The sequence below is a fragment of the Lytechinus pictus genome, chromosome 13 (assembly GCF_037042905.1).
Source record: "Lytechinus pictus isolate F3 Inbred chromosome 13, Lp3.0, whole genome shotgun sequence".
Taxonomy (NCBI): Eukaryota; Metazoa; Echinodermata; class Echinoidea; order Temnopleuroida; family Toxopneustidae; genus Lytechinus; species Lytechinus pictus.
This window is the reverse complement of record NC_087257.1, coordinates 10,452,225-10,480,061: the sequence shown is the minus strand read 5'-3', so window position 1 is coordinate 10,480,061 and position 27,837 is coordinate 10,452,225. Positions and strand designations below refer to the sequence as shown.

General features: G+C 38.1%; 1 protein-coding gene across 1 annotated transcript; it reads left to right on the top strand.

Annotated features, from left to right (window-relative positions):
- The first annotated feature begins 627 nt into the window (after positions 1-627).
- LOC135156295 (zinc finger protein 260-like) lies at positions 628-6,784 on the top strand. The gene is made up of 3 exons (XM_064108220.1): positions 628-660; positions 1,211-1,413; positions 3,987-6,784. The coding sequence occupies exons 2-3, from the start codon at positions 1,221-1,223 to the stop codon at positions 5,558-5,560; spliced, it is 1,767 nt and encodes a 588-aa protein (XP_063964290.1). The 5' UTR covers positions 628-660; positions 1,211-1,220; the 3' UTR covers positions 5,561-6,784.
- Positions 6,785-27,837: the final 21,053 nt, after the last annotated feature.

Below are 27,837 nucleotides of genomic sequence, written 5' to 3'. Positions count from 1 at the left end.
GTAATTTATTTTTCATTAGTAACTTGGGAATAGTTATTGTATTCACCAGAGCGCTCAAAAACTTGAATTTTGGGCATATTTTTGTGTACGCCCTCTATTGGTGGAAAGTAATATAGTAATATGGCAAGAAAAATTTTATTTTTCAATCTCTATTTTTAATTAAGAAAAAGTAATTTAAAGAATCAAATTTACATAAGAGCCAATTTTTATGATGAATAGCTGTAATGGAAACTGACATTGTAAGAAAAACAAGCATTTGTCCCATAGAAAAAGAGAAAATAAGCCAAAATTGCCACCCTTATATTTTGCCACACATGGAGATGTAACTGAGGACAAGGTTATATTATAACCTTGTTTATTGAATGAGTGGGAATACCTATATTGTTATGATTCAGAACCCTGCTATATTCGTTTGGCATAACTCATTCATAACAAAAGAAAGAAAAGAAGAAAAATCTTATATCAAAGCCTACTCCCTGCTTCTGTTAAAGTTATTTGATTGGAAGTTTGAATCTAATGCTAGCGCATTGTGTTTATTTAGAGCATCGTCCTCTCTAAAAGTATTTTGACATCGGTTAACTGTTAGGAACCGGTAAAGTCGACGTCATTGGACCAAAAATTCTCTTCACGAAGATATGAATTCTTATTACGGGTGTGGGTGTGAGTTACCTCGATACATTTTGCATGCTGGTTGAACAGCTGCTGTATTTTTTTTTGGGGTGGGGCGGATCCCAGACGCGGTCACCATTGTACCCCTGGGAGAAAATACTTCATTTGTTTTTACCAAATATAATGGAAAATAATAGACCCAGCTGAATGGAAAGCATATTTGAGGATTACAGGCACGACGGCGACAATTCACTATATCATGTGTTCTTTGTTCTCTATTGGTATAGGCCTGCTGTGTTTTTGGTGGCCTAATAATGTCCCATTTACGTTGGTGCGTACGCATGTGCATACTCGACTTGTACTTTATATATAATCTGTGCAATTTACTCTGAACTATATAGTTTATCTCCATGTGTGTATAAGCGAAGTGTATACCACCACACTATCTCGATCATGATTTTGATGACATAGTGACGAGGTTTGATTTACCCTGAACTGACATGAATTTAGATCCAGCCCATTGTTTTCGCCATCATCGGTATACCTACAGCTGTCTTCCGAAGTGAACATGTTCTTATGAAGTACTTTTTATTTCTAATAGAATCTCCAACATGAACTACTTTAGCAGAGCGGCGGCCTCGGCTGGGCTACCCCGACCATCCGAAGAAGTCGGCTACTTGATCTACTGTCCAACTATGGAAGAATTGGAAGACACTTGTATGAAGGAATTGGACCCTGAATACGACTTCGAGAAAGATGATAAACCTCACTTGCAGACTATCATTGCACGATCAAGAGTTAAAGGTAATTAAATAGTGTTTTATCTGTGTTTTCTGTTAAGCAGCAGTGATTGAATGGAACTAAAAATTGCTAAAATTATAAAAATGTGCTAAAATTGAACTCATTAAAGTTTATCTTTGATAAAAAAAAAACACAGATATTGTACATGGCATTATTATGGTTAGTCGAGTCTGGTAGTGCATGTAGGCTTCGTACTTTCATTATACCCGAACTTTATACATTTGCCAAATAGGTTCACTTATATATGCAGTTAAAATAGATAATTATGATAATGCCCGTAATTGATGTAGCTATATTATATCTCGATAGTCAATCGAACAACACAGAATTTATACGAATATTAGTAGAATGGAGATAGGATAAACAGCTTAATGTCTATATTTATTTTAGGCTGCGTTTATGCGACCTCAATCCAGAATCATGATTTGAATCATGATTCAAAACACAAACATGAATCACGATATCACAGAATCAGCGTTTAGACGACCTTCATTCCAATGCTGTTTCTCCTCAGATTCGGGCCAATCCAGTGCGCATCACTAGTGCGCAGTTTGACAGAGGAAGTTTTTCGCACGTGTTTCGGCTCTCGAAAAATCTTTTGCTTCCAGAATTCAGTCTATACCTAATTTTGTTTAATTCTATCATATAGGGTCCATATGCTTCTATTCATCTTGTTAGTTTATCCAAAATGGTGTTCGGAAGTGAATTTCAGCGTAGATCCAATTTAATATTGACACTCTATACTCAACAACAACTGAGATCATTGTCTGTCCAGTTAATTAATTTACTAGAACTTGAAGTTGAAGACATGACCAAAAAATGAAAAGTAGTGGACGATGCGATGACCAACACAGAACTTGAACATGACAAGAAATGCATGCATAGTACATAATCATGTACATACAATGAGCATATAGAGAGCCTTGAGCTTGGCAAGAGTCAAACCGAAAGTAGCCCGACACAGTGAGGTCATATAATCATTTTTTTTTTTTAAAGATGTTTTATTGTTTTTCTCTCAAATCAAATTTCATATACAATGCAGTTTACAAAGTAATAATTGTAAATAATAATTCGAACAAAATAATCTCTTAAACTCGTATACATTATGCACATCATGAAATAATATTCTAAGACACTGCATCGTACCACTACCAGATGAGTTTAACAAACAAATATCAGAGAAAAAACTTTAAAAAAAAATCATGATTCAAATCACGATATCGTTTATTCGAACATTTTCGTACGTGATTCTGCAGAAACGTCTTTCCAAACGCCCCTTTTTTCGTGTTTCATGTTTGTGATTCTAATCATGATTATATTCAATTTCGACTATCGTGATTCTGCAGAATCATGATTTGAATCATGATTCAGATCATGATTCTAGGGTGAAAAAGTGGCGGATAAACGCACCCTTATTGAGAGATGAAAAATAGGCAACTCTTGCTCGGAATAATATTGTTTGAGTTCCATCGATTGAGAGAGACAGACAGGGAGAGAGAGAGAGAGAGAGTCGATGCTCCTAGGGGGAAAAGCACATCTAGGGGAAGGGTGGAAATGAAACTGAGTCGCGTGTCATCGCATTGCCCTGGGCCATGTAGGCCGAATCAAGTTAGAAGTACAGTGAGTTAAGTAATATAGCGCATCAGATTTCTAAAAAATACAAAAGAAAGGCAAAACAAAAACATTAAAAAATAAACAGGAAACAATGCTATATGCATCCTAAGTTCCATTACTGTCATCCCCGATGAGTCGGGCTATCGATAAAGTCTTCATTAATTATACTGGAATATGATTTGTTGTCCTATTGCGTTTTACATCCAATTCGCCAAGTATAGTGAGAGGGGAATTGTTGATCTGGATGTAGTTTTCTTAGTTTTTATATTTATTTCTCTCTTTGATTATTTGTTGTTTTGCTTTAAGCTCGTCAACCCCTTTTTCGGCGGGGGGGGGGGGGGGGGGGGGGGTGGGGCAGGGACACGCGAGGTACAGTATATGAAAATAAAATCTTATATGAAAGGAATATGTACCCTTAGCGTTAACCAGTGGGCGTATTAGATAACCAGTTTCCTCTAATATCTATCAAACTTATGCCTTATCAAAATGAAAATTTTCGACTCTAGCGTTGTTTGGGTCCTTCAAGTTCCGTAGGCTTGAGTTCTCAATTAATTCATAATGGAGATTTCGCTCAGCTAATTCAAGAACACAGTAATGTATTGAAAATGCCCATCAAATGACAATGAACAGCTGGGAGGTGAAATGAAACAACGGTGTCATATCCTAGGTTTCGGTGGTGACGAAATGTTGCAAATGATTATGTCGGTTGTCCGAAGTTCTTGACGAAACTGCTTTTTTGATTCACTAATCTTCGACAACGACTTCTTTTATGTTCATTATCATGAAGGGCATTTGACAATACATTTTATATGTTCTTGAATCCGTTGCGCTTCGTGGAGCGAAAAACCCTAGTATTGTTTTGGAAGACGGTTGACTGTTGCTCTCCCTAGAAACTAAATTATTTGTTTTTAAAAGCATTAATTCTTATTTCCTGTGTTTTGTTAAAACGTTTCTTTCGGCAGATGAATTTGCAACCATAAGACAGAGCATGACATCGATAGCAGGGGAGTTACACTTGGAAGGGGCATCATCCAGCCACCAAGGTCACCATGAAGCAAACCGTGTTTTAAGAGCAGAAGGTTGTATTAACGCGGTCCGTCCATCACCTCAACATCTGAGTAGTAACATGGTGAATCAAAACTCGTCACATCTTGCATGGGATAGTACAAAGGTCAGTCCATCAAGTTCATCCCAACAACTAGGTAGTAACATCGTGAATCATTCAAGCTCGTCTCAGCATGGAGGTAGTATCAACGGGGTCCGTTCATCAAGTTCGTTTCAACATCTGAGTAGTATAATAGTGAATCATTTAAATTCGTCACATTTTGGGGATAGTACCAAGGTCAGTACATCAAGTTACTCGAGTAACATCGTGCATCATTCAAGCTCGTCTCAGCATGAAGGTAGTATCAACGGGGTCCTTCCGTCAAGTTCGCTTCAACATCTGAGTAGTATAGTGAATCATTTAAACTCGTCACATCTTGGGGATAGTACCAAGGTCAGTACATCAACTTCATCCCAACAACTAGGTAGTAACATCGTGCATCATTCAAGCTCGTCTCAGTATGGAGGTTGTATTAACGCGGTCCGTCCATCAAGTTCGCCTCAACATCTGAGTAGTATAGTGAATCATTTAAACTCGTCACATCTTGGGGATAGTACCAAGGTCAGTACATCAAGTTCCTCCCTACAGCTAGGTAGTAACATCGTGAATCATTCAAACTCGTCTCAAAATGGAGGTATTAACACGTTCAGTCCATCAAGTTCACCTCAACATCTAAGAAGTGACTTGGTGAATCATTCAAGCTCGTCTGAACATATAGACAGTAAGGGAACAGTGCGTACCAGTGAGAGTGCGATGGAGAATGTTCGGAAGTGTTCCTTTTGCAACAAGGAATTCAAATACCGTATTCACCTTGAGCGCCACTTACGAACCCACACCGGGGAGAAACCTTTCAAACGTTCACTCTGCGATAAGGCGTTCGGGCAGAAGGAGAGTCTTAAGAGTCATTTCGTAACGCACACGGGAGAAAAATTGCACAAGTGTGGCATTTGTGAGAAGCAGTTCTCATTTGCGACAGGTCTTCATTACCACATGAAAGTTCATAATGGAGAGCGCCAACACGAGTGTCCTGTCTGCAAGAAGAAGTTCATTTACAGAAGAGGAGTCAAAAGACACATGATAACGCACACTGGGGAGAAACCCTTTGAATGTTCTATATGTCAGAAACGGTTCACGCAAAGACATGCTCTTACAACGCACATGCGGCATCACACAGGAGAAAGACCTTTTGAATGCTCGGTTTGCCAGAAAAGATTTTTGGCGAAGGTGCATCTCACCTCGCACATGCGCTCTCACACCGGTGAAAAGCCGTTCAAATGTTCCGTGTGTGATAAACATTTTCCACATCCTGGTAATGTTTCTGTTCACATGCGAACACACACAGGTGAACGGCCATACGAATGTAAAGTATGCAAGAAAAGGTTTACACAGAGTTGTACTCTTTCAAGGCATTTGAAAACTCACCAAAATTAAGAGGAGGAAACTAAATCAGATTAACTAGAACTGAATTTAATAATAATGTAGTTTTTATATAGCACATTTTATACCTGTAAGGTTTCGCTTTACAGAAATAAAATTATACAAATATAAATTAGAACAGTGTAAAAACGCTTAAATAACATCAATTAATCAATTGGCTAAATTATACTTCATTAAAAAGACACGTCTTAAGTTCTTATTTAAATTCAGGCAGCCACCAGCTAGGGGTGTTTCATGAAAGTTATAAAAACTGACTCATTGTCAGTGCTGACAATATCAGTGAAATCCTTGGTTATGATTGGCTGACAGGCACTGGCCTCTCACTGTTACCATAGTAACTATCGGAGAAATACAACCTGTCAGTAACAACTTTTATGAAACGTCCGCAGTATTCTTGGCCGCGCCGACCGTAATAATCCGTTCGAATAATGAGAACTCAAAAATTTCGTTATGTGTACTTACAACAGGTCATATAACTCCATTATTCAAGAAAACATTCGTGTAAATGCAGATAGAATAACTATGGAAGCTAATTTTCAGTATTTTAGCTGTAAGATAAACGAATGTTTAAGTTTTGTAATTGGTTTCGATATTTTTATTTTAATTTGTAATCCCATCACCCAAATGACACACTTCTCGAATAGCCCAAAACGGACCAACCGTCTCGTCGGAATAGGTTCGGATACACGTAGAATAATCATATTCCCGATGTTTATTTGAAAGATTGCTTGTAATTTAATGAAGAATCACGGAATATATTCACTTTACACATAATAGAGATTTTACGCTTGACGATCGATGCACGACGAATTAACGAACATAGAAAAGGTATTGCCAAATTTCCTTCATGACAAACAACATTAATCAAGAATTTTCTGTCGAAAATGTATGAATTAAAACAGCAGTTTGGTCTTAACCCTGGACAAGCGACATGTTTGTAATTTTTCGTTGGCGTCGAAACTTAGAACGGAACCTGCCCTTCCGATTTTCCAATTTCCGACAAAGTCCTCTCTTAAATGTGTCGTGCACCGTGGAGCAAAAAGTCACTGTTTCTGCTATGTTCTCGATTGTGAATGCATATAGACTTTCATTCTATAAACGCATTTGATTACGCGATTAAGTTGGATCTCGATAAATAATTATTGAATTGGTTTTGATTAAATTTGCTCTTATGTTGTAATATTTCATAAATAAAATGATCCTTTTTTTTAAAAGAAATATTTTGACGCTTGTTGAATTGATGCTGATCAAGTTTGATGATGCTATGCCTATATACAAAGTACGGAAGCTAACTTCGATAAGTAAGACTGTGCCCTCGGTGGTGCTAGCCTATAATCTAGGCGGAGGCTAAAGCTATTGTCTTTGCTGTTATGCTGAACGCAAGCGATGTGGCAAAGACTTCGAATTGTGGCCGTTTCACAATTCGTAGTCTTTGTCACGTCAGACGTATCGCTTGCCAGATTATAATTAGAAGTTTAAGGGTATGGACAGGAGTCCGTTTAAAGGACAAGTCCACCCCAGCAAAAATTGTTTGAATAAAAAGAGAAAAATCCAACAAGCATAACACTGAAAATTTCATCAAAATCGGATATGAAATAAGAAAGTTATAACATTTTAAAGTTTCGCTTAATTTCACAAAACAGTTATATGCACATCCTGGCTGGCATGCAAATGAGGAGACTATGATGTCATCCACTCACTATTTCTTTTGTATTTTATTATATGAACTATGAAAAATTCTGATTTTCTCATTGTCAAGTGATACGGATTAATTCCTCCCTGAACATGTGGAATTTGCCTTGTTTAATACTTTAAGGTTCTGTCAAGTTGGTCCTTATTGTCAAATCTATAAAAAATGAAATATTGTATCATTCAATTAAACAATAAAAAAAAAGAAATAGTGAGTGATGGGCATCATCAACTGACTCACCTAGTTGTGCATATCACTAGTTTGTGAAAACTAAGCGAAACTTTAAAATGTCATAACTTTCTTATTTGACATCTGAATTTGATGAAATTTTCAGCATTATATGCTAGTTTGATTTTTCTCTATTAAAGTCAGCATTTTCCTGGGGTGGACTTGACCTTTAAGAAGAGTTACAACTATGCCATTCAGTGGCATTGCAGCTACCATGAAAGAATAAAAACACAAAAAGGCGAAAATGGTGGGAAAGGCAGAGGAGTGGCAGCGTTTTCCAGTCTTATTGATTAAAACCCCTGTCACTCCTCGGTCCTATTAAATGGTTATTTACCACTTTACAACCTTTCTCTTTTTTATAGTGTATCAATCTTGGTTTTGATTTGACTGCTGATCCCTTGACGTGGAAGTTACCATAGTGGCAAGCAAGGTAATATAATCCGCTTACATTCGTAATTCCGAAGCTTCGTTATTCCGAAGGTTCGGTTATTCCGAAGGTTCGTTATTCCGAAGGTTTGTATTTCCGAAGGTTCGTAATTCCGAAGGTTCGTTAGTCCGAAAACGAAATGAGGTTCGAAATTCCGAAGGTTCGTTAGTCCGAAAACGAAGTGAGGTTCATAATTCCGAAGGTTCGTTAATCCGAAAAAGAAATGAGGTTCGTTAGTCCGAAAACTAAATGATTAACTAACCTTATTTCGTTTTCGGACTAACGAACCTTCGGAACAACGAACCTTATTTCGTTTTCGGACTAACGAACCTTCGGAACAACGAACCTTATTTCGTTTTCGGATTATCGAACCTTCGGAATAACGAACCTTATTTCGTTTTCGGATTATCGAACCTTCAGAATAACGAACCTTCGGAGTAACGCCACAAATGATCGGATTAACGAACCCTTTTACGTTTTCGGATTAACGAACATCGAGGTATAGGCAATTTGCGTGCTTCGGAATTACGAACCTTCGGAATAAAGAACCTTCGGAATTACGAAGTGTAACCATATAATCTGTAGCTCTTTACGATCAACAGCACCCCCCCCCCCAAAAAAAAAAATCACGACCAAGAAAAAAAAGAGAAAAGAAAAGAGAGAATCATTTTTGAAATATTTTATAACAAATTTTTGTAATAAAAATGTCATCATTTTTGCACGCTCGCTTCGCTTGCAACTTTTTTTCAAAAATAAATTGTATGCGATACGCCACGTCTAGCCCCCTCAAAATTTTCGGCACATTAGGCCTCTGAGCACAAGCTTAATTAGTAAACTGATTAGTGTACCCTTCTGAATCACTTATTTATAAATCAAATATCGGGGAATCATATTCAGCATGTTCAGTTGTAGGGCGTTTATATAATCAATACGTTAGACGCTTTCTACAACGTAGATAATCTTTTGTCAAAAGTACGACAATGACAAAACAGCCTTTGTCGAAAATCGGTGCCGAATCAAAACAACAGTGTCTGGACAAACGACATATGTATTTTTCGTCCCGTCCGAATTTTTGGACGATCTGCTGTTCCACCAACTTTCGACAACAACCTCTTAGCTGTCCATTATGATTTGACTTGCATTTTCAAAGGAATTGGTGCGTTGTAGAAAGCGTCTATGAAGGGATTGCAAAAATACGCTAGTATCATACAGGACCGCGGAACGGTTTATAAGGGGAGGGGGCTGACCATGCAAAAAATCACAATCATTTTTCGCTTTTTATACACGGATTTGGAAAAATGGGGGAGGCTGAAGACCCCACCCCCGGTTGCGCGGCCCCTGCACTATAAAAAACGCCGTTTAAAATTTAAAGTCCGTCACTTTAACAACTTTTGTTTAAACGTTTAACAATCTGTTCAATCCTTTTAATCAAGCCCACCACTTTATTGATTGATTGATTGAATTTATTCATCTTCATTTCAAACAAATTGACAAAGTAAGTAGGAACAAATCAGAATATTAATAACTATTCTTTTTATCAAGAGTTTAAACTTTTAAAGAATAAGTTTGATGTCTTGTTTGTTTAAAAGCTTAAACATTATAGTTGTTACAGTGACGGGTTTAAAATTTTAAACAGCGGTTTTACAGTGTGTCATATTCTGGGATACTTTTATTCAAATATACATGAATTTGATAATGACTTTAGTGGCCAATGAGCAATTGTTGCTGCTTGGTATCGATGATACTGCTGGGATAAACTTTAACCATACTTTTCCACAAAGTAGTGGCTATGTTGAAGAATCCTATTTTTATTCAAGATTCCTTTTAGCTATATGTCAAGAAAATTAAAGAACTTGTGCCAATTGTCCTTTTGGACAATCCAGGTGAATAGCTGTTGTTTATTCTGACCCCTGTTTTATTACAAGTTAAGCGAAATCAGCAGGAAATCAGAGACAGAGAGAGCACAGAAAATGTCTTGTCCCTGCAGCTGAAATTTTTTTTTTTTTTGCTTGTCAAATTTTTTGGCGGACGGTTTTGCCCCCCCCCCCCTGTGGAAAATCCTAGGTACGCCACTGCTCTCAAGGTAATACTACGATCATCAGCTGATTGCGATCCTATCCATGTTTGTTCAAGAAGAACTTGCTTGCCATCAGGGCACCGTTTTACAAAGAGTTGCAATTGATCCAATCAACCACAACTATGGAAAGCCGACAGCGTCAACACTTAGAAAAACGTTTGTTCAGAATATTTCCTAGATATGTTTATTCATACATTCATATTTTCTTGAAAACTCAGGGTGCTCCTCTTTGTTTACAAAGGAAATTGTGTAAATTTCCTAAAGACAAAACAAATTGACGTTGATGGATTGCCATATATCTTAGGTTGCTCGGATCAATCGTAACTCTTTGTAAGACGGGTCCCTGATGTCCGAGTTCCTGATGCGGATGACAGACTGTGGGGAGACATTTCATCTCTTGACTGCGATGGCGACTTTACCGAAGAGGAACTGTCTCTGCCACTGGCGTAAATCCCGGGGGGGATGGGGGGGATATATCCCCCCCCCCCCCCCACTTTTCGAGGAGGGGGGGATGGCCTGTACAAACATCCCCCCACTTTTTACGAAAGAAATGAAAAAAAAATCACAAGAGATAATTGTTTTATTGGTGAAAATTCTTCCAAAAATACCGCTTAACAAATAAAATAATATTATTGAATCATAAAATGCAATTAAAGAGCCAGTTCACCATTTCCAAACGAAATACTTATGTCCTTATTAAAACATTGAAGAGAAACCCCCGTTTCTTCCAATTCATCAATGTTGGGGTCTTTGGGAAGGGATTAAGATGGAATGTCAAAAATTTGTTGAATGTAATCTCTAATAAAACCATTAAACCATCATGTGGTAAAAAAGATAATAATATTGGAGGGGTATTTGCCATATGGACATACAGTGGCGTAACTACGGGGGACATGGGGGGCACATCCCCCCCCCCATCGGCTGACCAAAAAAAAACGGGGAAAGGGGGAAAAGGAGAAAAGAGGGGAAAAGGAAGAGAAACGTAGTGGGAAAGAAGAAAATATTATTCATTAGAATGTTATATTATATTATAACTATGTTAAGTTACATTACATAAGAAACATTTTATCATAACTTTATGAAACATAATTTTCCCAGGGCCTACGTCTTCATTGTTCCTGGTGCTCGCATTGTCTGTTTAACGAGATATATAATCCTGTTGTACTAAAACATCCCGTTTTCAAGTCAATATAAACCAAATATATTTCCTAGCACTTGAGTTATCATTGTTTTATGTAGTGACATATGCTTCTTTTTCATGACTCAAAAGTGATTGCCCCATGTTAAGGTCTTCGTATATATGAAACATTTCCTGTCCGTGATTACGTTCGCATTAGTGGATTGGTGAGATATGTCTGCTCTTCATGAATTCCTAAAATCAGTCCTTAAAATGTCCCTTCTTCTGATCTGAATATCAAAAATGTTCAGCTCGCGCTTCGCGCTCGCACCATTTGGTTAATGAAATACGTATGGTCCTAGTTAATTCCTACAAAGAAACCTTAGAATGCCCCACTTCAGGTCTGAATTATCTAAGTTTTCAGCTCGCGCTCGCATTGTTAAGCGAGACAGGTACCTATCATGATTACACAAATTTGATTATAATGTCCCTTTTTAGGTGTGAAAATAAAAAAATTTCAGCTCGCGCTTCGCGCTCGCATTATTTGATCAGTGAGATACATATCCGTTTAATGACATTGTCCTTAAAATGTCTCTATTAGGTCACTCACTCAGTCATTCAAAAAATTTGCTGGTGCCCCCCCCCCCCAATACCGTGACCCACGGTCGCCACTGTGGACATATCAATGACAATTCCTTGCATATCTAAAAACATGATTGCAAAAAAATGCCAAAATATTTCAGTCATCCCCCCCCCACCCATCAACACGGATTTACGCCAGTGGTCTCTGCCACTGCTGGATAAGTTGCTGATGCTGACGCAGAATTCTGAGTAGGGCAGGGGATGGGGGACACTGCTCTCTTTAGAGACTTTGGAAGGCTTGTATACGTCTTGTTTGTGCCTTTGTGCCCGTCAAAGGCACGTCGATTCGTGTGTTCTCATTATAGTTAAATGGTCCTACATTGTTTTGCATTCTCTCACCTTGTTCAATATTCTGGTAAGGGGCTGAGCATGAGGTTTGGGCTGGTGGAAGGGTGTGAATGTGTGAGGGGGAAGGCGCGGGGGAAGAAGATCACATTGAGAAAGGAATATCTAATTTTATGGGGGAGGGGATCATTAAACATGACTAATTTTTAAAAAGGCTGAAAGATCGTCACCATACTAGGAACTTATTAACCCCTAAAGATACCTTTTCAGATAGGCTGACCCCCGTTGGCTCCCTGACTACACTGAATACCTCGGAATTATGATTGATCAATGTCGACTGGAGTAAGCAAATACAAAACATGAAACAAGATGTCCCTCCTTGACCTACCCACCTAACTTTCATAACTAAGCAATTGAGCTCTGATATTTTACAAGTTGAGTTTGATGCAAAGTAAAGTTGATTACTCATGATGAAATTTTGGGAAATTTAGGAAAAGTAGTTAAGTGATGATATTTTTTTTAAAGGTCAGAATAGAACCCATCGTTTTGATGTGGACTGGAGGTATCCATCTGAACTTTTATTTAACGAATTAGAAATTAAAAGAATGGTAGAAAGGAGAACACTACATACAACTTACAAAGTAACACATGCTTTATACCAGAGACTACATGGAATCAATTCATTTAAGTGATAGTGTGTTAAGATCTGTAATCTCCTCGTGTAGTCCAGGTTATAATTGAGCAAGGTGCCACTTGGAGAAGGAGAAATTTTCATACAGTGCCTCTAAACCAGTTTTTTACGCTGAATATGAATATATGAGGTAAACAGGCTGTATCCTGAAAATTAACCCGTGAGGGCGCTTTTTTCAAAATAGCCGCCAAATTTTCATAAAATTTGAATATTCGTACATAGATTTTGACAAAAGCATCCAATTGCCATGAAATTAGTGTCATATGAAAGCCAATTAAATTTCCTACAGTTTGATACTATTTATAGGGGATAAGTAGGTCATTTAGCCGAGATTTTAAGCAGAAAACTGCATTTTTTGTATTTTTTCCCAAGAATTGAAAATTTTGCAAATACATGATATTACATAATTCTAAGAAAAATGAATTAATTACATTGAAATGTTCCTGAAAACTGTATTAATATATTATTATCACATGGATGACATTTCAACTCTGTATCATTATTCTAAGCAAATTTATAAGGTATCAAACTTGAATTCTTCAATATCAGAAATGTTGCTTTGTATGCATTTCCATAAACTAATACGTATAACATGTATAATACATGTGTATAATGTATAGTTAAAACTTAAGTGCAATTATCTCCGCTAGTTAATCACTTGCAGAGTTAAGAGTAGGCTTTTCTCTATCAGCTACATAGAAGAAAATGTTGGCACATTGAAGCCTAACATTCTCATGGGGTGGGGGTGTCGAAGTCGTCCCCCCCCCCCCCGTGGCTATATCATGTTGTTGTATTTATTGGAAAATCACTATTTTCTGAAGCACCCATTGAGGCAAAAGGCAATTTTGTTATACAGCACAGCCACTTTAATTACTTTAAAACCACTTGGAGAGGAAAAGAGTAGGCTTTGTTCTACCAGCTACATCAAAAGAAGTAGCACATCGAAGCCTACCTCTCTCGGTGGGGGAGGGGGGGGGGGTATGGAGGTCACCCCTCCCCCTTTTGCTTATTGCTAATTCATTTGGAAATTCACCATTTTGGACCCAACATTGAGGCAAAAAAGCGTTTGTGCATTATAGTACACCCCATTTTATTGATTTGAAAGAGTAGAGTTCGTTCTACCAGCTACATAAATAAGCGCACGCACATCGAACCCTAGCCCTCTCAGGTGCTGTCAAAGTCACCCCACCCCCCTCCTCTATATATCATGTATATTGCCTATTTATTGAAAATTACACCATTTTAAATCACCAATTGAGGCAAAAGGGCATTTCTACTATACAGTGCGTATAGACAAAAAACGGGTCAGATTTGAAAAGTCTATAAAATTTCAAAGTTCAAATGCTATTAAAAAAAATTAGTTTCGTTCATGCTTGAGCGAACACGGAATGTTTTTGTCTGGGGTTAAAAAGGAGGCTTGCGCCAAAATGGCATAAAATTATAGATATGATGATCGGACTAATTTTCAAATCATGCGATCAAAATTCATTTTCAGATCTATTTATTTGCTTGAATTATTCTGTTTCTTTTTAATATGCTCTCTGTTAGCTTTGAATATTCCTTCTTAAAGCTAAAACAATTTTGTTTCAATTGAATTATGGGAGAGCATGGATTTTTTTTATTCAAATCCTTTCATTGAGTGCTACAAAGGTTATGGTGCCTTTTGAACAGTGCCACACAGATGGGCGGGCGCTCGGGATGCCCCCCCCCCTCAATTAAAAAAAAAAATCATGACCAAGAAAAAGAGTGGACAGGAAATAAAAGAAAAGATAGAAAGTAAAATGTGTTATTTTCTGAATATTTTGTCAAAATCTATCACAAAATTTGATATTGTAATAAAAAAGTGGGAATATTTGCGTGCTCACTTCACTCGCTCACAACTTTTTAATACATTTTACCCGATCTGCCATATTTAACTCCTTCAAAATTGACTCAATACATAATTGTCATTGAAAGACATGAATCCCTTCCTGTGTTTACTGTCAAGCAAATAAACTTGGTCAAGGAATTAATGACCCCTTGAAAAAAAGATTCATGTCTTTTAAAGGTACATAACATAATTTGTTTCACATAATAAAAGGATTTGAATAATCACAAGTTTTCCCAATTAATAATTCAAATCTTCTTGCTGGGGTTGACAAAAAATCTTCTTTTCTCAGTTACTTATGAAGGAAAATTAAAAGGTAAGAGAAGTTTAAATGAAAAAACAAAATATCAATTAAATAAATAAATTTGTAAATGAAATTTGACAGCATAATTCGAAAATTGTCGCACAGATAATGAAAAGGTCAAGATGAAGTCTCCCGATTAGCAAGAAGTCTGATCATCATATTACTCATATTCTGCAATTGTGGCGCAAGCCTCTTTTTGAACCCCCAACAAAAACGTCCCGTGTTCGCTCAAGCATGAACAAAATTTATCTTTTTTAATTGCATTTCAAAGATAAGACCTTAGAGCATCTATTAACACCAAAATATAGACATCATTATTTGAAACAAAATTTTTATAGACTTTTCAAATCTGTCCCATTTTTTTTTATACGCACTGTATAGTTCAGCCAATTTTAATTTCTTGCAATGACTTTGATAGGAAAGAGTAGACTTTGCTCTATCAGCTATATATTAAGAAGTGCTGGCAAATAAAAGCCTACCCCCTCGGGGATGCAGTTGAAATCACCCCATCCCTTTCGCATTATTGCATATTTATTGAAGAAAAAAAATCACCGTTTTGGAACCCCCATTGAGGCAAAAAGTCATTTCTGATTACAACTCTGCCTTTTTTACTACCTTGAAACCACTTGGAGAGGAAACAATCATGGCAATAGGCTTTGCTCTATCAGCTACATACAAAGATGTGCTGGCAAATAAAAGCCTACTCCCTTCAGGGGACTGTCGAAATTACCCCCCCCCCTCTTGAAATTCACCATTTTGGAGCCCCCATTGAGGCAAAAGGGTATTTCTGATATATAGTTCTGCATTTTTTCACCCTTGAAACCACTTGGAGGGAAAAGAATAAAGGCTTTGCTTTAACAGCTACATATAAAGCATATCCCCATCAGAGGACTGTTGAAATCACCCAACCCCCTTTTCATTATTGCTTATTTATTGAAAATTCACCATTTTGGTGCCCCCATTGAGGCAAAAAGGCGGTTCTGATATATTCTTCCACTTTTACTGCCTTGAAACCACTTAGGGAGGAAAGAATAGGTTTTGCGTTATCAGCCACATATAAAGAAGATAAAGAAGTGCTGGCAAATAAACTTAAAGCCTACCCCCTCCGGGAGGCTGTTGAAATCACCCCATCCCTTTTGAATTATTGCCTATTTATTGAAAAAAAATCACCGATTTGAAACCACTTGGAGAGGAAACAATCATGGCAATAGGCTTTGCTCTATCAGCTACATACAAAAATAAAAGCCTACTCCCTTCAGGGGACTGTCGAAATTACCCCCCCCCCCCTCTTGAAATTCACCATTTTGGAGCCCCCATTGAGGCAAAAGGGTATTTCTGATATATAGTTCTGCATTTTTTCACCATTGAAACCACTTGGAGGGAAAAGAATAAAGGCTTTGCTTTAACAGCTACATATAAAGCATATTCCCATCAGAGGACTGTTGAAATCACCCCACCCCCTTTTCATTATTGCCTATTTATTGAAAATTCACCATTTTGGTGCCCCCATTGAGACAAAAAGGCGGTTCTGATATATAGTTCTGCCACTATTACCACCTTGAAAGAGTAGGCTTTCCTCTATCAGCTATATAAAGAAGTGGCTCTACTATAACCAGAAACACCTTTTTGCCTCAATGGGGGCTCGAAAATGGCGAGTTTTTCAATGAATTGGCAAAAATCGTAAAAAAGGTGGGGTTACAGCTATAGTCCCACGTGGGTCAGGCGTCGATATGGCAGCAATTCAACATATATAGCTGAAAGAGGAGAACCTACTCTTTGCTCTCCAAATGGTTTCAAGAAAATGAAATCGGGTTTTTTATACAGCAGAAGTGCATACTGCCTCAATGGGGGCTCAAAATTGTGAATTTTCAAATAATTAGGCAATAATGCAAAAGGGGTGGAATGGTTTGACAGCCGCCCAGATGGGTAAGCTTCAATGTGCCAACACTTCTTTATAGGTAGCTGATAGAGCAAAGCATATTCTGTCCGCCTACTCTTTCAAGGCAGTAAAAGTGGCAGAACTATATACATGTATCAGAGATTCTTTTTTACCTCAATGGGGGCTCAAAAATGGTGAATTTTCCAATAAATAGGCAATAATGCAAAGGGGAGAGGGGGTGATTTTGACAGCCCCCAGAAGGGGGTAGGCTTTTATTTGCCAACACATCTCTATAACTGATAGAGCAAAGCCTATTCCTTCCTCTCTAAGCGGTTTCAAGGCAATAAAAGTGGCAGAACTATATATCAGAGACGCCTTTTTGCTTCAATGGGCGCTCCACAATAGTGAATTTTCAACAAGTAGCCGAATACCGAAAATTAGTGAGGTAACTTTTATAGCCTGAAGGAGATAGGCTTCGATTTGCCAACACTTCTTTATATGGAGCTAATAGAGCAAAGCCTACTCTTTCCTCTCCAAGTCATTGCAAGTAAATAGAATTTGCTGTACTCTATATAGTAGAAACGCCCTTTTGCTTTAATAGGTGATCCAAAATTGTGAATGTCCAATAGATAGTCAAATACCGAAAATTGGTAAGGTAAATTCTACAGCCCGCTGAACATTCTGAAGGGGAGAGGCTTCGATTTGCCAACACTTCTTTATAGCTGATAGAGCAAAGTCTATACTCTTTCTTCTCCAAGTCATTGCAAGAAAATAAAATTGGCTGTACTATATGGTAGAAACGCGCTTTTGCCTCAATGGGTGATCCAAAATGGTGAAATATCCAATAAAATAGGCAATATACATGATATAGAGGGCGGGGGGGGGGAGGACGTTGACTTAGACAGCCCCTGAGAGGGCTAGGGTTCGACGTGCCAGCGCTTATATATATGTAGCTGATAAACTCTACTCTATTCTACTCTTTCCTCTCTAAGTGGTTTCAAATCAATAAAATGGGGTGTACAACAAAGCACAAACGCTTTTTGGCCTGAATGTTGGGTCCAAAATTGTAAATTTTCAAATAAATTGGCAATATTAAGCAAAAGTTCCCCCCCCCCCCCCGAGAGGGGTAGGCTTCGATGTGCTACTTCTTTAGATGTATAGCTGATAGAACAAGCCTATTCTTTTCCTCTCCAAGTGGTTTCAAAGCAATCAAAGTGGCTGTACTGTATAGCAGAAATGCCTGTTTTTGCCTCCATGGGTGCTCAAAAATTCTGTTATTTTTCTAACAAATAGGCAATATATAACAACATGATATAGCAAAGGGCAGGGGGGTGACTTCGACACCCCCACCCCCATGAGAGGGTCAGGCCTTGATGTGCCAACATTTTTTTTATGTAGCTGATAAAGAAAAGCCTACTCTTAACTCTCCAAGTGGTTAAAAAGCGGAGATAATTGCATTTAATTTTTAACTACCGGTAAACATTATACATACATGCATTATACATGTTATACGTATTAGTCTATGGAAATGCATACAAAAAGCAACATTTATGATATTGAAGAATTCAAGTTTGATACCTTATAAATTTGCTTAGAAAAATGATACAGAGTTGAAATTTCATCCACATGATAATAATATATTAATACAGTTTTCAGGAACATTTCAAGCTAATTTATTCATTTTTCTTAGAATTATGTAAAATCATGTATTTGCAAAATTTTCAATTTTGGGGGAAAAAATACAAAAAATGCAGTTTTCTACTTGAAATCTCGGCTAAATGACCTACTTATCCCCTATAAATAGTACCAAATTGTAGGAAATTTAATTTGCTTTCATATGACACTGACTTCATGGCAATTGGATGCTTATGTCAAAATCTATGTACGAATATTCAAATTTTATGAAAATTTGGCGGCCATTTTGAAAAAAGCGCCCTCACGGGTTAATTTTCAAGATACAGCCTGTTTACCTCATATATTCATATTCAGCGTAAAAAAATGGTCTAGAAGCACTATATGAAAATTTCTCCTTCTCCAAGTGGCACCTTGCTCAATTATAACCCGGACTAGTGGTGTATTTTTCGGAAAGCACATAGATGTTCTAGTAAAAGAGAATTTCTTTCTGAACTCCTTTGTCACAATGAAGACATAGTTATTAACAGAAATCTTGTTAACTTTAGACACTGGAGTCAAAAGGGTTTATTTTGTTAACGACTTAATCGGGACAGATGGTCAGGTTTTAAGTAGACAAATAATTCTTTAAGTGTACAATATTTCCATTGATATACTTAATATATTTCATCATAAAACAAGAGAATAGTGGAAAGTTTAACACTTGATAACGAATTTGTGCAGTTACCCACTCCACTCAGACCACATGTTTTTGATGAAGCAAAATAAAGGGTGTAAAAATATTTATGTTCCGTTGATGAAAGAAAAGGTATCAAAATAACTTTTAAAGAAAAGAAAAATGGGAAGAAAAAAAATCCGAAAACAAGTCTCACTAAAGAGAAATGTCGTTGTTTTAATTTTGTACCGTTTCAAGTAATGCAAGATGTTACAATCAGGTCGTTTCAATATTGCTTATTAATTAATTGTATTATTCCAACGAATTTGTATTTGTGCAAAATCCAGGCAAGATCAAGTAGTACTTGTACATTCTTACCTCCCATGTTGAAAACTATTGAACATCTGTTGTTTGAATGCCACTTAGTTAGGAAAGTATGGGAATACCGCGTTATGTTCGCAATGAATGGTGTAGGATCTTGTCAACTGATCATCTCTTCTACAAGATGTCGACATGATGAGATCCGAGATCTTGTCATCTGATCATCTCTTCTAAAAGATGTCGACATGATGAGATCCGGGATCTTGACATCTGATCATCTCTTCAAAAGGAAGTTGACATGATGAGATCCGGGATCTTGTCAACTGATCATCTCTTCTGAAAGATGTCGACATGACGAGATCCGGGATCTGGTCATCTCTTCTAAAAGATGTTGACATGATGAGATCCGGGATCTTGTCATCTCTTCTAAAAGATGTTGACATGATGAGATCCGGGATTTTGTCATCTCATCATCTCTTCTAAAAGATGTTGACATGATGAGATCCGGGATCTCGTCATCTGATCTTATGCTATCATGTTGTCGACTTCCCAAGATAATTATCTCAACATCTCGGTGGCACTTTTAAGCTTCCATACCCTACTGGAAAAAGAAGTTGAAAAAAAATCTTCATCATTTCGGCGTTGAAACCTACGAGTGTTTTTGGTTTTTTTGGCGGGGGGGGGGGGGGGTGGGAGTAGTACAGTACTCCCATACAGTATTATTGTTTTGCTTTGTTTTACATTATGTAACCTTTTTTATTCCTTTGATTTGTTTTTGCGATGTTTATCACTTTTGAACAGTTTCCAATAATTTTTCAATTTTTTGTAAATATTGAATACTAATAAAACACATAATTAAAAAAAAATCATCCTAAAAAAAGCATATTATCACCAGTGAAAAACAAACTAGAGTATAAGAAAGCAGTCTACAATACAGGGGAGCTAGAAGCTGGAACAAACTACCTCATAATAATAATATAGGTATATTTACCCAGGGTAGCCACTTCAGTTTCGAAAACAGTTCTACCAGCAGGCCCTGCTATTACCCGGCTTTAGCTGAGCTGCCTACAGGCGCTCAAGCATTCAAGGAATTTCTTCCCACCGGGTACCCATTCACCTCATCTGGGTTGAGTGCAGCACAATGTGGATGAGTTTCTTGCTGAAGGAAATAACGCCATGGCTGGGATTCGAACCCACGACCCTCTATTTCAAAGTCAGAAGACTAATCCACTGGGCCACAACGCCCCACGTAATGACGTAAAAGTAACTTAGATTTAGATCTAAATTAGATTTAGATTAAAAACAAAAGTGGTGTGAACCCATATTGTCTTTTAATTGTGTGTGTGTGTTTTCTGTTCTTTTATAAATACTATCTAGTTTTTTAATATTGATATTTTACTTATACATTGAATTGTATTATTAATGTGTTTATTGATTATAATTTATATGTGATTTATAAATGCATGGATGAAGTATGACGTATACCGTGTTAAAATGAAATAAATGAAATAATATAAATAATACAGTTTTTTATGAATAAATACAGTTTGCCATATACAGTGAAACAGTTTATATTGTGTAATTCTCTTTGTTCACATAGTCAACAGAAAATAGATTAACTTACAACTCTGTGAAATTCATTTTTTATCAGTGACCCGTATCCCGCTGAAGTCTAGTTCACCCTAGGCTATATTAATGATTTCATTTTGTTCTGAAATAATGGGAAGCCAAAAAAAATAAAAGAATGGCATCATATTATGTTTCATATCTTTACTTGACTCTTTCCTCGCGTTTTTATGATGAACTATTTGAGTAATAAAGATCCCAGCTAAGTTATTAATTATTTGAGTGTCAAATAAGCTGATTGAATAACTGTACTGTTATAGGAATACAGGTCACAATTGGCTACCTTTAGTTAAACCACACATTTTGACCAGAGTTTGATTTAAACCCGACTTCAGAACTGGGGCGTAGCTACGGGGGGCTAGAGGTATGTCCCCGGCTCATAACTTTTCGATGCCCCCAGGTACCCCCTTCCCCCCCAAAAAAAAATCAAAAGACTATCACGAGGGGAAAAGGAAAGCGATATACATAAAAGCAAAAAGGGAGCAAGAGAAAAGAAGAAGAAGAAGAAAAGGGATGTCAAGACAAAAGGAGGAAGAAAGAGAATGAAATAACGAGCGGGGAATTCAATCGAAAAATATAAGAATTTTCAAGTCGAAATCGATAAGATCAAAGGCACGACATTTTAAAGTTTCGCTTATATATTTAAAAAAAATAAAAGCAAAAACAAAATAAAAACAGTTATATGCACAACTCAATGACATGCATAAAGTCGATTTTGTCCCTCACTAACCTTTTCTATTGCTTTTTTTTTGTTGAATAAAAAACAATATTTCAAATTTACTAAGTTGACAATAAATTACCAATTTTACCGAACCATAAAAATTTTGTTAAAACAATGGGAATACCACTACATTTTCAGTGAGGAATAAAACTTTGCCACATGACAATCAAGAGAAATAGAATATTTCCTATTTCATATATAATGAAATATAAACGATATAGTGAGTGGATGACGCCATCATGATCCCCTCATTTTCATATCGATTGCATATATACCGACCAGGATAACCGTTATTTGTGAAATTTAGCAAAATATAAAATTGTGTCACTCAGATCTGACTCAATGTTGATGAAAACGTGAACCACAGGCGCTATGTTTAAAAAAAAGTTGTTATAATAACAAATGCCCAATTTATATACCCAAATCAGCCAATCGAACTGGATGATTTCAGATGCTTTAAACCCTTGTTTACTGCATTAAAAAATATCATTAACAAGTTTTATGAAACGGGCCTGTATAGGCCATAGGGCCATTTTTTAGGGCCAATACCTGTTAGGACCTATATACTTTCATGAAATTGAAATTTATTTTCGCTTCACAGCCACAGGAGAATGCTGACAAATCGATTCCGAATTAATGAACGAATGTTGAACTGGTATAATTTTTTTTAACAAAGACTGAATTTCATGCGTTGGAAGTGTACGAAGACATCATATTTTAGGTAAGGATTACAATAAGAGGTTGAAATTCGTAGTTTTGGTAACTTTCAAAAAGTAGAACAACTTATAACGCATTATCGTGAAAAAAGTCGCCAGTCGTCCACCCACTACCGGTAATTTCGTCAGTGACTTCCTTCCACTCCCATTGACTTTGTACGGTACGGTACACGTATTCGGTACCTACTACCGTACGTTACGTATCGACGCGATACCGGCGGTGTGTGTGAACTGTGTCTGTGATGATCATGTATGTAGTAGGCCTATAATGTATGCATGCATGCTGCAGGGATCTCGGCGCTAGTGTAGTTTCGCACCTCCCCGTTTAATGGTTTTCAAACATGTACAATCTCACCCCAAATAATTCACAACCTAAAATACATGAAATACCGGTACTTGCATCTGAGCCTCCAAAGTCCAGTAGAAGTCGAATATTTGCCGTTTTGACACTTTTACAAAGTTTTACACCTAGGCTAGGAGTAGGAGTACCGGTACCCTATTTCGGAATCACTCGGTCGCTTGATCAAGCTTAACCCAGAGAGCTCCGGCCCGCATAGCGGGCCGGAGCCCAGACGCTCAGTGTGCAAACGGGCATTCAGGTGAGAGTACCGTGAAGTTTGGTCAAAATCATTTTAATAATAAATAATTAAAACAGAAATTAAGCACTTACCACGATTGTATGGATGATAGTCTAACGAGTGGCAGTTTCCTGACATCGAGGCACAGACTGGAACCTCAAAAAACGATAAGTTCTGTCGCGGTGGCTCTCCTTCTTTCAGAATTCATAGCAAAATGGCCGTTCGAGAGGGTGTAGGGTGCATGCGCGAATTTGACAAAGTCTATATGCGCTAGTGCTATACTAGCCTCGGTCTCGATCGGCCATTTTGTGTTGAATTCTGAAAGAGGAGAGCTACCGCGACAGAACTTATCGTTTTTTGAGGTTCCAGTCTGTGCCTCGATGTCAGGAAACTGCCACTCGTTAGACTATCATCCATACAATCGTGGTAAGTGCTTAATTTCTGTTTTAATTATTTATTATTAAAATGATTTTGACCAAACTTCACGGTACTCTCACCTGAATGCCCGTTTGCACACTGAGCGTCTGGGCTCCGGCCCGCGTAGCGGGCCGGAGCTCTCTGGGTTAGATCAAGCTCAGCGCTGCACAAGCAGTCGCTACGCGTACAGTACATACCACCTAGTGAAGTGCAAGAAGAGCGAGTTTTTCTATGGTATCTTCAAAAAGATTTTTTCCCCTCTTTCAGCTTGCACCAAGTATTACGGTAGTGGTTGTGCAGAGTGGTTGATGTTTGTTGTGTGAAGGTATGTGTGTGGGGTGTGCGTGTGTGTGATTTTTTGAATGAAATAAGAAATGTGAATACACGTAGATTTAGCTGAAAGAGGGGAAAAAAATCTTTTTGAAGATACCATAGAAAAACTCGCTCTTCTTGCACTTCACTAGGTGGTACGTACTGTACGCGTACCGACTGCTTATGTGCAGCGCTGAGCTTTAAGCGACCGAGTGATTCCGAAATAGGTGTAAAACTTTGTAAAAAAAAGTGTCAAAACGGCAAATATTCAACTTCTACTGGACTTTGGAGGCTCAGATGCAAGTATTTTAGGTTGTGAATTATTATTTAGGGTGAGATTGTACATGTTAATGTTTGAAAACCATTAAACGGGGAGGTGCGAAACTACACTAGCGCCGGGATCTCTTCTTCTTCTTCTTCAAGCTACACTGCCTCCTTCAATCCTGAAGATTCTTGCAGTATTGTAGTACCGGGGACCGGCAGGTGCAATACACCGGGTGAACACCCTACTCTTTGACGAATAGTGTATTGGTTTTAACGTGAATAGGTTGTGACTCTCCTATACACGGGACCAACATTTGCGTCCTTTTCGATGGACGGAGTGTTTTCCAACTGCATTCACACCCGCACTGAACACAGCGGTGAGGCACGTTAACACACAACGCTAGCGTCAGTTTTTTTGTTAGACGTCTTCCGGCATGCTGCGGGACTCGAACCCACGCACGTTGAGATCTACGATCTTATCCGGAACAGGCGCTCTAACCCACTGAGCTACACTGCCTCCCCTCTTGTTAAGTACTAAGTAGTTTTGTCACTAACGTTAGAGAGACTACCCTTTGTGGCCTTAATTTCCTGAAATTTGTCACCGCTCTTCTATGTGTTTCGGTTTGAGTGTGCTCGTTGTGTACAAAAAATGGGAGTGGAAAGATGTTCTTGACATTGCCGTAATTGACTCATTCAGTTTGTCACCACACAGCGTGGCACTGAGCTGATGAAATAAACGGCAGTGAATCATGGACAGGATTACCTCAGGCGATGTTCGTGCAGGCTCCACTCCACTTCACTGCCGCTACACTACGCTCCACCTACCCGAACATCGGGACAGTGAACTAGATCGGATATTCCGAGTCATAAAAGGTGGGATGGCAATCATGGTTATCGTAAAAATTAAAGAAAAAAATATAAAGAGGTATATGAATGACTTAATATCTTACTTTACACCCGTATTTCACTCCGTGTCCATCCTCCGGTCACACGTATTATTCACGGCCGATTTCAAAACATCGCATGCGATCGCGATCTATCAGCGACCGATCGCATGCGATGTTTTGAAATCGGCCGTGAATAATACGTTAGGACAGGATGGACTGGTATTGTATTGGTAATTCATTTCATGATAGTCGATAATGTTAATGCCCCCTTTGTAGATACAATTAGCCATGAGGCTTCTAGAGAGTAAAAATAATTTACTAACGTAGGCTTACTCTCAATGAAGCCAGGTCTTCCTTCTCATTCACCTACACGAAGGACCCCAAAACCTGAAACTTTCACCCCCGAGATTTCTACTTTCCTTCTAAAAGATCTAGCCCTAAATCATGTACATGGGATAAAACTTCATTTCCGACATTTCTACGCTCTCGTTGTTATTTTCAAACAAGAATTCATCAAAAAAATGAGAAAAATATTGTGAAAAGACGGAAGAGACTTGCCCGATGTTAACGCCGCCATCTTGTTTCCTATTGTTCTTCGCCAACGTTACAGACGCGTGCGTTGCGCAGAGCTTCCAAGTCTCCCGGATCCTGCGGGAGAATACTGGATTGCAATCCAATCTCCCGTTCTCCCGACCCCATGCCAAAATCTCCCGGATAATCAGGATTTATAGCTGTTAAATTGTAAAATTCATACAAACGACTGTTTAGCGAGTCTAGCATGTTCAACTCCCTAACACCCACGTGGAACCTCCTTATCACATTTTCATTTTACCCAGTAACTTCTACCAGTTTTTGTATAATCGTACATTGATTTCCCATGTAAATGAAGATAATTTTACTGAACGACTGGTGAAGTAGTCTAACAAGCCATTTTATTTCCGGGTTCTGCAATGTGTGATGAAAACTTTTCAGCGGTACTCCATGCACATGCGCCCCGGCCCGGCGGGGCTCCAGCCGGCCGCGCTGCGCTAGGAAGCTCCGAGAAGGAAAGTTCACGAGCACTGCGAGGCATTTTTCGTAAGCTTGCTTGCGCCTTATTCAAGCTGAAAATGTGGATCAACGATGGGATTAACAAGTGGATTACTTTTACACCTCGACTTTCAGTTTCAGGAATAATTTTATTGACAATCCTGAAGAATTAGAAGCAAAGTGGAGATTTTTTCGCCTACTTTCACTTGGGTTGATCGGATTCGAACATTTTCCCTTTCGTGAGTGAGCTAGCCTGGCGCTGGCTGGCTGAGCTGTGCGAAGCATGCCCCGTCCCGATTCATCCACACTACAATCGCATCGCCAGTGACCATGGAGATCATGGAGATGGAGTCATTCAAGACCAAGACGACAAAATACTTGTCGAAGTATAAAGATACTTTTCAAGCAGAATGGGACTGTGTGACAGTTTTCACAGGAATCCCTCAGACTCAGAGACTTTAAACAGTCCACATATTTATAAAGCTCATTTACCATGTTTACCACTACTGCAGCCCCTTCCCCCTCTGGTCAATTAAAGGTATTTTTATGTTGAATGCATTCTTTTATGAATTATTTAAAAAATCTACTGTATTGCCTGAAGTGTGTATTTAGTCAATGACAATTCATGAATTCTCTCTTATGTGCATTTCATCTATCGGAATTTTTTTGATGGTTTAGACAGCTGTCGGTTACTATCAAATGTTGTTTCTTAATGTGTTTTGCTACCCAAAACTCCCATCCGTGGGACAACGTTCCGCCGCTCCCTCACAAAATCATACCTCCGCGAAATCTACTGGATTCTATCATCCCAATGTTGGCAGCTCTGGTTGCGTAACGTTGGCTTCATTGAGAGTAAGCCGACCTACGTTAGTAAATGATTTTAACTCTCTAGAAGCCTCCTGGCTAGATACAATGGCGCTATTGCACGGTGAGAAACTACATTAGCGCCAATACACAGTAGTGTTGTGATTTCTTGTAGTACAGTTTTTGCCCTAACTTAAAGTTTTTGTTTGGTAGACTGAAAAGATATATGTTGACAGTTTGCAATTGGCATGTCAATCATTGTGCAAATCACTCATTCAATGAACAATGTATAACCTAGTTCTCAGGAATCCCTGTGTGGTTGAATTAGGCAGCTGGCAGCCGTCTGTTTCGAGGAGTTTTTTAAAACATTTTTATTTTTATTTTTTTCCTCGTACACAGACAGCTCGCGATCGTGCAGCCGCCATTAGGGGGTTAACAATGCAAAATTCCCCGGACGGGGCTCATCGATATTTGTCTTTATTTCATAAAAATATTTAAAAAGAACTAAACCAAAATAAAAATTGTTATTTCGTTTTAGCCTGAAATGCAACAAAACGGGGAAAAAAATAAACGTAAAAGGAAAAAAACAGTGACTTACTTCGGCTGTCGCGCAACTCCCACTTCCCTGGTTTATCTGAACTTAATACATAAACATATGGCCATTGAGTCCCTGTACAGATCGAGTTAGAACTTCGGTCTCTGTAATTGGTGAGTGGAGCAAACGGAGTTCAGCGGAACAATACCAAAGCTTTTGGTTTAGGTTAAATAAGGTTGGCAATGTTTGACTTATTTTCTCTTGTTCTTGGGACAAATGCTTGATATTTTTTAAGAAGTCAATTTCCATACTGTTTGGCTCTGAACTTCTGAAGTTCAAGTAGGGTCTACTTACTTTATTGAATTCTTTTAAATATTTTTTTCTGAATTGAAAATTGACTTGTTGAAAGACAATTCTGAAGCAATTTTACAATCCACCAACAGAGGGCATACACTAAAATGCTCGAAATTCCAGTTTTTGAGCGCTCTGCCTCTGGTGAATGTAACAAAAAATGATTGTTAGAGCACAGCTACTTAAATGTAAGCCAGACATATCTAGATGATCTAG